Source organism: Rhinichthys klamathensis, unplaced genomic scaffold (genome assembly GCF_029890125.1).
Source record: "Rhinichthys klamathensis goyatoka isolate OS25496 unplaced genomic scaffold, OSU_Roscu_1.1 h1tg000249l_1, whole genome shotgun sequence".
NCBI classification, from domain to species: domain Eukaryota; kingdom Metazoa; phylum Chordata; class Actinopteri; order Cypriniformes; family Leuciscidae; genus Rhinichthys; species Rhinichthys klamathensis.
In genome coordinates, this window is record NW_026606771.1 from 1,713,346 (window position 1) to 1,728,088 (window position 14,743).

Genomic DNA, 14,743 nt, shown 5'->3' on the forward strand with positions numbered 1-14,743 from the left:
AAAAACCAACAAAACATGGAAAACACAAAAAGCGGCATACATGAATAAACAATAACAGGGTTAGGGTGAAAGAAGAGGGCTACTCTGAGAAAACAAAGGAAATTAAGGGTAGTGCTTCAAGTCAAACGGGTCCACATCTCTATGAATCTCTGGACATTCAGAGTTGTCTTGGGTCCCTTTGTCAAAGCAAGTACATAGCATTTTTTAGCCTGTTTTTTCGTTTTTTGTAACTGTAAATCATCGAATGCTTAAAAAAAAAGTAAAATCACACCTCTTTTCAACAAACCGCATGATTTGTGGCATCATTTATGTCTGTAGCACAGGAGCCTGACTAGTTATGCGACAAAGTTTAATACTCGAATCAGTCGCTGAAGAGAAGCATTCAATGTTTTCAATTCAGTGTTAAGTATTATGGAAGCACAATCTGAAAGTGGAATGTGTCAATGCTGCTAACACTCCTTCAGATTAGCATTCTGCATTATGTATCAATAACCTTTGAAAGAGTGCTCTCTACTGGAGCCGCATGCTTCAACGTGACATTTGAGAGAGACTCACAGGAACCAGTCCACTGCGATGATCAGTGTAATGTCCTCTGTGGGCAGTCCCACCGATGTCAATACTATCACCATAGTAACCAGCCCAGCCTGAGGGATGCCTGCTGCTCCGATGCTAGCGGCAGTCGCCGTAATACTGAGAGAAACATGAGAGCTTTTCAATTTGGAAAAAGTTGAGTTTTTTGGAAAACAGCTCATAGGAGAAGTTGTTGGCAAGGAAAAAAATTGGCAAAGTACGAATGTTTTGCTAAATGGATGAGAGATAAACACTGCCAGTACTAACCTGATGGTGAGGATCTGGCCAAAGTTCAGGTCCATGTCATTGACCTGTGCAATAAAAATGGCCGCCACTGCCTCATACAGAGCTGTGCCATCCATATTGATTGTGGCTCCAACTGGTAGCACAAAACGTGTCACTCGTTTGTCCACATGGTTGTTTTCTTCAAGACAACGGAAAGTGATGGGCAGGGTGGCAGAGCTGAGAAAGACAAGAAAATAATAAAACCATAGTGGCATGTGCTGTTAAAACTAAAGGTGTCAATTCAAATCTATTCAGGTGTGTATAGTTATCACAGACTATGATGACACGTTTCCACAGCTAACATTGTAAATTTATTTCCCTTTTTGTCTGTCACAATGTCACATTGTGTCGAAATACCGACACTAGGGGTCGCCCTTAAGAGACATATTCAGAAAAGGCCAATGGAATTGACGTGTGGAATTTGCATGCCAGGCCACGCCAAATAAGGCGGGCCAGCTTGCACATACACTTCAGCTTTGTTCTTCGGCACCTAAGCGACTCTTGATACTAAAGAGAAGCAATTTCCATTCACCTCTGCAAGAAACGGTTCCAGCTGGATCATCAGCATAGAACAGCGGACTCCAGTGTGCACATATAAGTGCAAAGAGCTTCCCTGGATGCATCAGCATTGTTCGGAAAAAAAATTCCTTATTAAAAGTGCAAATTCCTTTCAAAAGAGCTGCACGACGGATCACGTCTTTTTAAAGATGCCGTTCCGGCCGTGCTCTTCTGGTTGCGGGTGATTTCTCTCTTCCGTGTCCTTCGTGAATGCTTCATGCTCTCACTGCTAGATCATGCTCATTGGGACATTGTGGTCGTGAATCTTGTTCTTTAACAAAAAGCAGAGATCCTCAGCTGATTCCCGTCTTGGTCCTGAAGGCGATCTGAGGGCTACAATAAGAGAGCTGCTGCCAGGTCAGTCCCCGCGAGCATCTCATGCTCATTCTCCTCAGTCAAATTTCTGGATGAGTTTGGTGGCTCACCCTCAGGAAAGCTTCATTTCTCATTCGGAGCTCGAGAGGATCACAGCATCTGAGGGCGGGCTTATACCTTCCGACGCAGATGACTCAGCTGGCTAATGCAGAGTTGGCAGCCATGCTTTCCCAGGCAGGCGTGAGCATCGGGCTTGAGTGGTCTCCACCACCCTGTCCTGAGTGCACACGGGTGGATGATTGGTTCCTGGGTTCGGAGGGCAGGGTAGTCCTGACCCAGAGGTAATCCACGAGGGTAGTCCTGACCCAGAGGTAATGCAAGGAACAGCGTTCGGCCACCGACTATGAATAAGGGGATAAACATATAAGTGAAGAGAGTTTCCCTGGGTGCATCAGCGGCGTTCTGAAAGAGGCAATTTCTTTAGGCAGATCGTGTTTTTTTAAAGATGCCGTTCCGACCGTGCTCTTCTGGCCTTCCTCTCTGCGAGAGCATGCCCATTGAGACTTTGCGGTCGTACTCAGCGAATCCTCAGCTGATTCCCGTCTTGGTCCTGAAGGCGATCTGAGGGCTGCGATGAGAGAGCTGCTGCCGGGTCAGTCCCCGTGAGTCATCATAAGGGGAAGGCTGTCTTCAAGCAATGAAAGGCCCACTGGATTGTGGATGCCATTCTCTGGGCTTATCAGGCTCAGGATTTGTACAGGAGTGAGGGCACACTCCCTCGCAACCACATCTGCTCTGGCAAACAGTTCTTCATTAGCAGTCATATATAGAGCTCTGTGCGGGGCTACACCCAACACTATTGCGAGATTTTATAATCTACGCATGGAAACAGTTTTGTCTTGAGTCTTAAGTAATAACAGGTAAAAATCGGACAAACTGGTTGGATGAAGTGCTTGCATTAGCACCTCTCTCCTCCCTGAGGTGATAACGTGCACTTTTTAGGTCCAGTCTGAGTTTCCCTTAAATGGTGAACCCTGAACCCCTTTTCAGATGAGCCCTTGTAATCTGGCTAGTGCACCGTATGTAGTTGTTCCCTAATGGTGACCCTATACGATGTATTCTTTCACTGTTCAATTTCCCCTTCGGTGAATCCAGTGTCTTCCCCTGGACGGAGCTAGCTCTGTCACCAGTCGCTGTGAAGCAGCTAGTCTCCCCCTCGTCAGGTGGAGCCCACCACAGGGACTCTTCTCTATGTAGTCCTCCCCACTGGTGAGTCTATAGGATGTATTTTCCACATACTAACTCAACTAAAATTATATTGTATATATTATCAAATTTTATTATAATAAAATATTGAAAATATGGCACATCTTGCACTATACAAAAAAAATGCTATCTATATCTATAGAAAATCCTAAATACTACCAACATCTGATTACCATTAGATATAGCAAATATTTTATTTACACAGGTGATTACCTGGATGAGGTGCCTAGAGCGGTGATCAGAGCCTGTAGCAGCCCAGCAATAAAGGTGAAAGGGTTCTTCTTGGTCACCACAAAGAAGAGCAGAGGCAGAACGAACAGGCCGTGGATGAGTAGCCCGACAATGACAGATACCGTGTACATCCCTAATTGTCCGCCCACCTGAGCAAGGTCTTTCATCTCTACAATCTTCCCTGCAATCAGGAAGAGGATACCCACCGGAGCGTACCTGCTCAACAGAGGTCAGATGTGACAGACATTTTACAGCAATAATAGTAAATTCTGCATACATAAATAGAGCCTTTAAATTCAAGATATTGAGATGAAATTTAAATAAAAAATATATTAAAGATTTTCATTTCTATATTAAAACAATTGCTCTTACTCCAGCCAATGACAAATACGCTATCTGAAAGCCGATTTCCACCACAGTTGAGTAAAAAATATGAATCTATAAATCATAATAAAAAAAGTAATCTGTAAGCCACAAATAAAGTGTCCCAAAATTATGACTTAGCATCTTGTTACATTGAGAAGAAATTTCTCATAATAATGACAAAGTTAATAATAATGAGAACCTTTCTCATTATGAAATGACACTTCATATGAACCTTCAAAATAAACATTATTATCAGTTAATATGTCATCATAATATTTAGAAAAAATCTCATAAGGATATAGTTTCTCAATATAAAATGAAACATTATAATAATAATAACTTGTGTGTAATAATGAGAAGAGAGATTGTTTAATTTACAGAATTACTTAACTGTGGCAGTAAAAGAAAAACTGGAAAAAAACTGGAAAAAAAAATATATATATACTGTACCAAGTTCTAAGAAAGTTTAATTCAGGTGTCAGGTTTTTTTTTTTAAATGTATACCATTTTAAGTTCCTTAAATATACAGTAGTGGCCAAAAGTGATGTCCGGCCTAGGAAAATTGACATCTTCACTTATGCAAATCTTATTATATTGCATAGTTGTGCTTGGAGTCAATTGTTTAATTTGTGATAAAGAAATGAAACATTAACCAAAAAATAAACATTAATAACTAAATATGTAGTCAATGTATGCTTTGTATTCCTGACAAATAATTTTGTCAGAGAAATACCTTAACCAAGTTAAGTGTTTAGTTCTTACCTCATATTTAAAATATATTATAAAAATATGAAATAATTTCCTCATATTTTGATAGTTTCATCAAACTTGTAGGTACATTCAAAACAAATATAACCTCAGAAAATCACTTTTGGCCACAACTGTGTCAGTGTACACATCTTAATCATTATCTGCAAGCAAAATATATTTTTGAAGTTGAAAAAAAAAATTGTTTTTACAAATATTATGAATCATCAGTTCACACCACATGACATTTTACAACCTGAACACACCTTGCCATGCCACAAAAGGGTAAAATTCTCTGATAATTTAAAAGACATATTGAAATTGACACAGTCATGAGGGTCTGCAGGGGTCCTCTCTTTTATGTTTCTGCTTGTTGATTGGGCCACATCACTTTGTTGGTCACACCACATGACTCAAAGCAGTGAAACATTTGTTAAAATATATATTTTTTTAATAATAATAAATGATTATACCAAATAACCTAAAGGTTTTATTTTCAAGAATTTCATTCTTTTATGTGCTTTTTCTTCATTATTATATTAAGATAGTTGTGAATGAATACTGAAATTTTACTTTATGGTCCCCAAAAAATTCAAAAATAAAACCTTTGAAGAGGTGTATTCCAGTCATTATATCTATGAATTGCATTTTTAATGTTTAAAAAACAAATTGATAGCATCATGTCATTGAATCTTAAATGACTAACTCTGTTGTCAGGGCCATCATAATTTATATAGGTTATAGGTTATCAGAACATCAGGACACTAACCAGATAATGATGGCCACCAAGCGCATTATAGCTTCGTTCAGGCAGTCAAAGAAGTCCCGGAGAGCCTGGCCCTGCTGTTTCATGTTTCCAATCACTAATCCGAAGCACATGGAGAAGACCACCAACCCCAAGGCATTCACCCCATTTGAGGAACCTGAGACAGGAACCACCTCTTCCACCGTCTCCTGGATGGTCTGCAGGATTGTGCTGAAGTTGGATACTTGGCTGAGATCTGTAGAGTTGATGCTGTCTGTCGCATTGACCATGATGGTGACATTTTTTGTCAGCACAGTTTTCTTGTATAGTGTTTTGTACTGCAAGAAAAATGGGTGATTAGTAATATCTGTTACATGTACCAAATGAGTAGAGGCACTTTAATCTTATAGAAATGCATTAGGAGAGGATTTACAAACCTGTTTAAAGCAGGCTTCAACTAAATTTGGTGGAAACATATTTCTGTAGAAACAACAAGAAAAAATCTGATCCCATAACATCTAATAAATAAACAAGGATTTCAACAGTCAAATGAAACTTTCTCCCCACCTTATCAGGTCCAGAAACGCATCAGCGGCCTGCACTGGCTCAATGCTGCCACTAGAGGCCACTGGCCTATCCCTGCTGCCTTTACCCGGCCTGATAATAATCACCATGACAATACCGATGAAAACTGCTATAAGCGTAGTCACCATGTAGTAGACAATGGCCCGGATTCCCATCTTCCCAGAAGCCTTGCTGTCCAAAGAGGAAATTCCTGCACAAAAACATGATGAGCCAAGACACAAAGGATCTGTAGTTGAGCATTTCTACTGAAATGACAATAAAAGACCAATGTTTCTGCTCAAGAACTGGTCAATGTTCATTTTTAAATATACTTAATGTAGTATAGATAATTAAATATATATAGCTTTCATATACACTAACCATTCAAAAGTTTTGTTTTGTTTTAAAAAGAAAAGTCTCTTATGCTCTCCAAGGCTGTATTTATTTGATAAAAAAAATCCAGTAAAAACAGCAATATTGTGAAAAATTATTACAAAATAACTGTTTTATATTTTAATGTGCTGATTTGCTGCTCAAGAAACATTTCTTATTATTATCAATATTGAAAACAGTTGTGCTGCTTAATATTTTTATGGAAAGCGTTTATTTAGGATTCTTTGATGAATAGAAAGTTCAACCAACAGCATTTATTTGAAATAGAAAAATTCAGTAACATTATAATTGTCTTAACTGTCACTTCTGATTTTTTTTTTTTTTTTTTTTTTTTTGATCTCAAACTTTTGAACAGCAGCAGTCTATATTATATATTTTTAAACATTTGAAGATGTAGCCTATATATTAACAGTAGTTAATGTATTATGAATGAACAAATAAACAATGAACAATTAACCTAAATTAATAAATGCTTTAAAATTGTTGTTCATTGATAGTTCATGACACCTAATGCATTAACTAATGTAAAGGAATTTAAAGTGTTAGCGAATTATCTGCAAAGATTGAAGTGATGTGTTTTGTAGGCGCACCTGTGACAAGGCTGGAGACGATGAGGGGTAGAACAAGCATTTGAAGCATCCTCATAAGCAGCTCTCCAGGGAAAGAGAAATACTTCACCTCCCTGATGGACAGGTTATGAGGTCTCAAGGCAAAACCCAGCACCACCCCTACATACAGTTAGAAATTTAAAATGAAACGTCTGTTAACCCTTTCATACTTCACACTTCCCTCCCTTTTACCTTTTACCTAAAGCCACAGCAGCCACTGTGAAGATTACAAACGCATTCCTTCGCAGGAATGTCTTGACGCTGTCTCGTGTGATGCAGCCCATCTTTCGCCTACTTCCTGACATCTGCTTCTGTAATACTCGACACAGACGGTGGAGCCCCTCCTCAGCACGCTGTGGCTTCTCAGAATCTTCACTCAGAAACAGGCTGGTGCTGTTTGGAGGCTTCTCATTCATAATCAGCTCTAATACATGGTCCAAGAGTGTTTCATGGGAAACTGTGGCAGAACATTGAGGAGAATTATATCAAGGATAACATTTTTTGTGACTTGCAATGTTTCATGACTTAAAGTTCACTTTTTCTCAAAGAGTGTCTGTTCCCTGATGGTGGGAACGAGACGTTTGGTCAATCTAACGACACTAGGGGTTGCACTTGGGAGCCCCAAACACCCAAGACATTTGGGTATAAAAGGAGGTGTCTTGCATCCATTCATTCAGGTGTGTGCTGAGGAGCCGAGATAGTGTCCCGGCCATTTAAGCAGTAGTTCAGTGTTGTGGCAGGAGGGACACAACATCTTGTTCCCTTCATCAGGGAACAAAGGTTAAAATAGTAACCAAGATGTTCCCTAACTGTCAGTCACTTCAACGTTGTGTCGATGTGATGACACTAGGGGTCCCTATAAGAAACGGCGCAACTAGCTGAACTGTGTCATGAGGTTTGGCGGTGCAGGCAGGCTGCTGTGTGCCTAATATCAGGTGCATCAGGCCACGTTGTAACTTTTCTATGCAGGAAAAAGGGCACTGCAGAGACCATACCCTGCCTGAAGGGAGGTTTACATGTAGAGAATACATCACATGGACTTACCAATAGGAAGTACCACATGTGGAAAGAAGTCTCTATGGTGGGTTCTTCCTGGCAAGGGAGAAACTTCACACCCATAGCGACTGGTGACAGCACGAGGCTCAATGGAAGACACAGAGTTTGCCAACAGGGAAACTGAACAGTGGAAAATACATCATATGGGATTACCAACAGGGAATCAGCGCATATATGGAGCACCCAATCAAAGTACAAGGGCTCACCTAAAAGGGGACATACCACAAGTAATGGGCCTGGCGGCGAAGTCCTCGGCCGTATTCAGCTACTGATGAGTACTGGAGAATAGGAGGGCTTCCAGGGTTCGCCAGACACAGGGAACTCTCATGGACAAAAAGCCCAAGTTATCACCTTAAGGAGGAGAAAATCACTCTATGCAAGCAATACACACTGCCAGTTGCCCGAAATTTACCTATTCGTACCTGATAACACTCGGGAAGACACTGACTCAACCCGGAGATTGTAAAATATCGCAAAGGTTTTGGCTGTAGCCCAGCCTGCTGCTCTACAGATGTCTGTTAAAGAGGCACCATTCCCTAGTGCCCAGGAGGATCCAACACTCCTTGTGGAGTGTTCTCACACTCCCATAGAGCACGACACGCCCTGGATTTGGTATGCCAAAGAAATGGCATCCACAATCCAGTGGGTAATCCTCTGTTTGGGGACAGCCTTCCCCTTCTGCTGTCCCCCAAAACAGACAAAGAGCTGATCAGAGTGTCTGAAGCTCTCCATGCTGTCCAGGTAAATGTGCAGAGCACGCACTGGACACAGCAATGATAAGGCTGGGTCTGCCTCATCACAAGGGAGCGCTTGGCAAGTTCACCACCTGATCCCTGAAAGAAGTAGTGGGAACTTTGGGCATATAGCTCGGCCGGGGTCGCAGGATTACATGAGAGTATGCTGGACCTAACTCAAGGCATGTCTGACCCACAGAGAATGCTTGCATGGGTTGACCTTGGAGGATTTAACCTCCTGGGACCTCTAAGTAACCTGATGTAGGTTGTCTACAAACCGGAAGGTTGGTGGTTCAATCCCCGGTTCCACCTGACCAAGTGCTGAGGTGTCCATGAGCAAGACAACCCCAGCTGCTCCCGACGAGCTGGATGGCGCCTTGCATGGCTGACACCGCCGTCGGTGTATGAATGGGTGAATGTAAGGCAATATGTAAAGCGCTTTGGTGGCCATGGAGCTATATAATATATATAGCACTATATAAATGCCCACCATTAAGGTGGAGGAGAACAGCCTCCTGGCTTGAGTGATAGTGAACAGCAGTCTATATTATAGTTAATGTATTATGAATGAACATAAATAAACAATGAACAATTAACCTAAATTAATAAATGCTTTAAAATTGTTGTTCATTGTTAGTTCATGACACCTAATGCATTAACTAATGTAAAGGAATTTAAAGTGTTAGCGAATTATCTGCAAAGATTGAAGTGATGTGTTTTGTAGGCGCACCTGTGACAAGGCTGGAGACGATGAGGGGTAGAACAAGCATTTGAAGCATCCTCATAAGCAGCTCTCCAGGGAAAGAGAAATACTTCACCTCCCTGATGGCGAAATCCCAGATCGCCAGCACTTGCAGCCGAGGCCTTGCTTGACAGCAGAAGACCTTGCGTAGGCCCCAGGGCCAGCTGTGGGCAATGGGAGTATTCCTAGGAAGCGATCAGATCTACCTGTGCTTTGCTTAATTGACTTCAAATCAGCTGGACCACCTAGAGTCCCCACTCTTCACTCTCATTGATGAAGTGAACTAACAGGCCCTAGACGGAATTCTAGGATGATTCCACCAGGTGGTGGCGCTCTGTGGGCATAAATGCACCGCAATTGCCTATTCAACTTGTGTACCTCTGTACCCCCTGGCCGCCCCACCATCAAGGGTAGTGAGGACGGAAGAGCTTGTGAAGCACAACATGGCATTGAAAGGTGCCTTCCATGACTTTTGTGAGCTCCTCATGCACTTCCGGGAAGAAATAAACTAGGGCAGAGCGTGTCTGTGAGCAGCACTCCGAACCCAAGAACCAATCATCCAACCACGAACGCTCAGGGCATGGTGGAGGGTTCCACTGGAGCCCAATGTTCATGGTGGGTCCAGGCAAGCATGTCCACTAACTAGGCATCTGCCAGCCAAGTCCTCGCCGTCTTAAGGCAATAGCCCACCCTACTGCTATTGGCAACTCTATCCTGTGCCATCGACAAGCTCTTCTCGAGCCCTGAATGAGAAATTAACTCATTCATGAACTCAACCAGGGGAAACGGGCGTGCCGGGGAATGATAGTCCCGTGGGCTTCCATTGAAACCCCAGATCGCCAGTACTTGCAGCCGAGGCCTTGCTTGACAGCAGAAGAACCAGGACATTGAGCAACTGAAGTGACTTCCTGTCTAAAAAAAGAAAGAAAGTCGTGACCGGGGAGCTCTCTGCACTTAACAGTGCATTCGGAAGAGAGATCACTGTAATGCGCTATGTACACCAGCAGATTAAGGTTTCCTCCTTTTTACAGAGGTGAATGGAATGAGCGATTGCACCTGCAACCACTTTGCTCCGAAGAACAAATCTGAATGAATGGATGCAAGCCACCTCCTTTTATAGCTATAAGTCCGGGGCAATGGGCAATGGCATGCAAATTCCACTCGTCAATTCTCATTGGCCTTTTCTGAAGTATCAGAGGTGTTTGGGGCTCCCAAGTGCGACCCCTAGTGTCATCACATCGACACAACATTTAAGTGACTGACAGATAGGGAATTAAATTAATGAAACCATGATGTAATATTCATGCAACCAACGTGTAAGCTACTCTACATCTTGAATTGATTAAATGGCGAGATATGAATCGGCAATTACAAGGTATGAACTTACAGTGTTTTAGCTACCAAACGTGAAGATTTTATGTTTTTTGGAACAAAAGAAGAACTTGCTCTTTTCCAAGCAACAAAAGCATATAGTGACCATATAGCTGTTACGCACTTACTTTTTTACTATTATGCTCACTTACAGGTTCATATTTTTGTTTATGGAGTATACTAGAGTAGGTTTATATAATTTAATGTTTAAAAAAAAATTTTTCATCCTCTGTATGAACGCTCTGTTTTATGTTTAAAGGATAAAAGGAACTCCCCATACTTACCAAAATGGGTATCAGCTCTTGAGGCTGCCTGAGGTGATGTAAATATTGTAACTACGCAAAATAGTTTTGTCAGTTTGAGCCCAATCCGATTATGACAGTCAAGAAGAACAAACTGATCGACCTGAATCGACCTTTAATTTTAAAATTATACCTCTCTTATATTTCAGATGTGATGTTATAACTGTGACATTTCTCTGTTAACACACTGACCTGCATCAAATTGCAGGTAAAAAAAAAAAAACTATATTACACACTAAAGGAAAGGTAAAATATATATATTTTTAAAGCACGATAGGTCCTCTTTAAACCTATATCACGAACAGTCACAAGACATGTGACAATGTTGGTTATGGTGAGACTTACAATGGAAGTGAATGGGGACAATTTTTAAGGACTTAAAAATTGAGCTGAAAATTGAGCTGAAATGTAAAACAATTTTTAAAAAGCACTAACATTAATTAATCTGTTAAAATAAATGTACTATTTTAGCTGTAAAGCTGTTTAAATCATAATTTTTTTTAAGTAATTTTAGAGTTTAAGAGCTTATTGCATTCTGTTGTCACAGCAATAAAGTTGTAAAATTAGATATAACTTTAGATTGAAAAGATTAGTCAGTGATTTTTTTTCACAATAAATTCTTGTTAACATTATACTTCTATACTTCTAAAACACTTATTTTTGAAAATGTATGTCCATCATAGTTTATGCCCATGTCTTATCAGATAAAAAAAATCTGCCTCAATTAAGCGCATAATGCTCGGTACAGATTGTACGATTTTGGGCAGTCCCAGACGAAAGATGACGAAAGATGGTCGTGGCCCCTAAACGGTGGTCCTACGTCATGCAGTAAGAGAGTTTCAAAGACGGACGTTGTCACGGTCTTGCGACCAAAGATAGCCTGAGATAATTTTATGACAGTGTCAGAAATAGTATGATCATCTCACAGTGGCCCTCATTTATCATTCTTGCGTAGAAACGGGCGTATATGTTGGCGTTAGATTATGCTTACACTCCTCTCACCGCCTGATTTATGAAGCTGTGCGTACCTTTGAAATCCAGGTGTACGCAATACCTGCCCTTGATAAATCCCGCGGCTGAAAACGATCGTCATTAGAATAGCACGCCCCTATATATTCAAGTCTCCGCTTCCCCCACGCCCTCATTTTACGCCATGGACACACGGAAGACGGCACAGAAGAGAAACTTCTCCGACGTGGAGCCGAAATGTCCTATCACAATGCATTATTTTACAGCACGTCTTTTGAAACAATTAGCATTCAATTTCGAATCATGTCACATGTATTGGGGTGTACAATAGTGATGATGATGATGTGATGTGGAGTAGGCTACCATTCATTCACATTAATAATTGCATGACAATTTGTAATATTCTTCTTATTATGATTTTTATTATTAATGACGCTTGTTGTTATTTAGAAGAAGAACGTCGTTATTATTATTTATTTGTATTATTATTATTATTATTTAAAAGAAGAAGAATGTATTTTTTATTATTTTGTCAGTCTGAATTATTTTTTGGTCATTGAAAGCCTTTCATTACCGAACCCAGTCCGTGCGCACCTGCCGGGCCTAACCATGAAACGTCAGGGTAAAGCGCGCTCGCAACTGAAGGAATACATATCAAATGCTTCAAATCAAATGCTTTGGTAAAGTCACATAAATTAAACATTGAAGTCCATGTTGCACAAAAATAAACACTGAAGTTTATAATTACTATGTTGTTGTTGTTGGTCATAATATATCATATCTTTTAGTTTGTCAGTGTGGTGTTAGGAATTGTTTTTCTGCGCATTTCTGCGCATTTCTGCACCAACGTGCGTACACCACCTCCTGAGCTGGCGTAGGATTTGAGCGTGCCGTACACCAACGTCCATATTGATAAATCTCAAAGTCACCGTGGTTTTGGGTGTACGCCAGGTGTACGCTGGAAATTTGGTGTACGCACTTTTGATAAATGAGGGCCAGTGTGTTGCTGCTACGACCTACGTCTACTGATTGATCTTGCTCTATGTGTTTACCACTAACGCATGCTGATGCCATTTTATTCTTCTTTACTAACTTGCGTCAGAGCCTACAATTCAATAGGTGTCATCATCATACAGTCTACATACATGTCGTACCCAAGTTTATTAGATCCATGTCGTGCAGTGTAATTGGTCATAATCTTATAGGATTGCCAAAATCACAGTCTGTAGCCGGCATTAGATTTTTATGCACATCTTAGTGTTTGCATCCAGCAGTTTTTAGGCGATATCCCAAAATGCACACAAAAATAGGCGGAATGAAACATAGTGTCACGTTTTGTCTGAGTTTGAGTTGGATCTTTAATTGGTTTTTCATTGTATTATTGTTTCCTGTTCTTTCCCTTTTGTTTGCATAGTTACTATGGTTATTCATTGTTTGATTAATGTGATCCACCTGTTTCTCGTTTCTTCCCTTTGTTAACAGTGTAACAGTTTTTTTTTTTTGTAATATTTATTTAAGATTATCATTTATAAGAATGTCCATGTTGCTCTTTTCCATACAATGCATGGATATTGTGGCTGTCAAGCTCCAAAAAAAAAAAAAAAAAAAAAAAAAAAAGTATAATAAAAGTAATATGACTTGTGCTCTATATTCCAAGACTTCTAAATCTGAAAATCCTTTTTGTTCCAAGGGAAAAATAAATGAAAGAACAATGAGTAAACAATGAAAGAATTTTCATTTTGGCAGTGCATTATTGCTTTAAAACTAGAAAAATATCCAGAAATTATGGACTGGCTAACAAAAAGAAATCAAGCATCATACAGACAACTGACCAAATGACTGCTTGTCTAATGTCAAAAGAACACCTCATAGCACATCAAGAAAAATAAGAACACCTCATAGCACATCAAGAAGAAAAACTTTAGAACAAGATCCATTTTAAATTTTTAGTAAATTGATTTAGTAAGTAAACAATCACCCAGCAATTCCACTTCAATTACTTAAGAATATTTTCCTAACTAATCTACAGTATAAAACCTTGAGATGGGTTCACTCACCACTCATGGTTGCTCTGCAGTGGGCTAGTGCTGGAGATACTGGACTGAAGTGGCCACAGGTAAAGCTCAACTTGTGCCAAACACACATGAAACAGCTTATAATACAGCCTGACTCTCTCACCCTCTTTGTGACCCCATACTGAGAGACACTAGAGGTACAAAACATACCTTTTGGCCTGATCTAGGGCCAGTTTTTACTCCATTGATCCCTACTTGGTGGTCTGATCACTGATCTTAAATCAGCATAAATCCAAACACCCCAGGTGAGCACTACAAAGCTGACCCACACCATAATCTCGCTCCTGTCCTTTCCACCGTCCAATAGTAAACTAACAGATCAGCAACTGGTGATCACACCAGAACACCACAAACTCAGGAGAAAACAGAGAACTGATGTTGTAGGCTATTTGTGAACTTATGATAGGTTTTTTTTATAACAAAAAAAAAAAAAAAAGAAAGAAAGATACTATTTGATGCCTCATCCTAGCTCAGCTAAATTAAATGTTTGCATTTTGTATTAGCCTATATTTAGACACATTGCATTTTAAAACAACACGACTTACCATTTCTCTGTAGCTCTTCCCGAGTGTTATCTCTGTAGCCCGTGGTTACGTCGCGTGCAGCAGAAGCTGGAGACTCGGTGATATTCTGCCCTCACAACTGTTTAAAGAATTGAAAACGCCTTGAGATTTTTGCGTGGGAAGAGAAGTTGCGATTTTTTCCTGTGAGAAAAAAAAAATCGACCCACTGCCCGATAGCGCGAAGAATCAACACGTTAATAAAGTCTCATTGGGGGAGGCGTTTACTACTGAGTGTATGCAGCGACAACACCCACTGTGTGTTTATACTGATAGATTCGTTTAA

At 40.4% G+C, this 14,743-nt stretch overlaps 1 protein-coding gene across 1 annotated transcript; it reads right to left on the reverse strand.

Moving 5' to 3' along the window:
- Positions 1-536: 536 nt before the first annotated feature.
- LOC130100862 (excitatory amino acid transporter 1-like) lies at positions 537-14,453 on the reverse strand. Its single transcript, XM_056266498.1, has 9 exons — positions 14,443-14,453; positions 6,848-7,105; positions 6,631-6,768; positions 5,651-5,858; positions 5,521-5,563; positions 5,108-5,421; positions 3,208-3,441; positions 838-1,032; positions 537-690 (listed from the first exon to the last, which is right to left on the reverse strand). Exons 2-9 carry the CDS (start codon positions 7,062-7,064, stop codon positions 552-554), a joined length of 1,488 nt encoding a protein of 495 aa, XP_056122473.1. The 5' UTR covers positions 7,065-7,105; positions 14,443-14,453; the 3' UTR covers positions 537-551.
- Positions 14,454-14,743: the final 290 nt, after the last annotated feature.

Coding starts and splice junctions, on each gene's coding strand:
- LOC130100862 (XM_056266498.1), bottom strand. CDS start 7,064: ATGAATGAGAAGCCTCCAAACAGCACCAGCCTGTTTCTGAGTGAAGAT. Junction 5,422..5,520: donor TTGAAGCCTGCTTTAAACAG/GTTTGTAAATCC, acceptor TTTTTCTTGCAG/TACAAAACACTATACAAGAA. Junction 3,442..5,107: donor TTGGTGGCCATCATTATCTG/GTTAGTGTCCTG, acceptor TCTGTTGAGCAG/GTACGCTCCGGTGGGTATCC.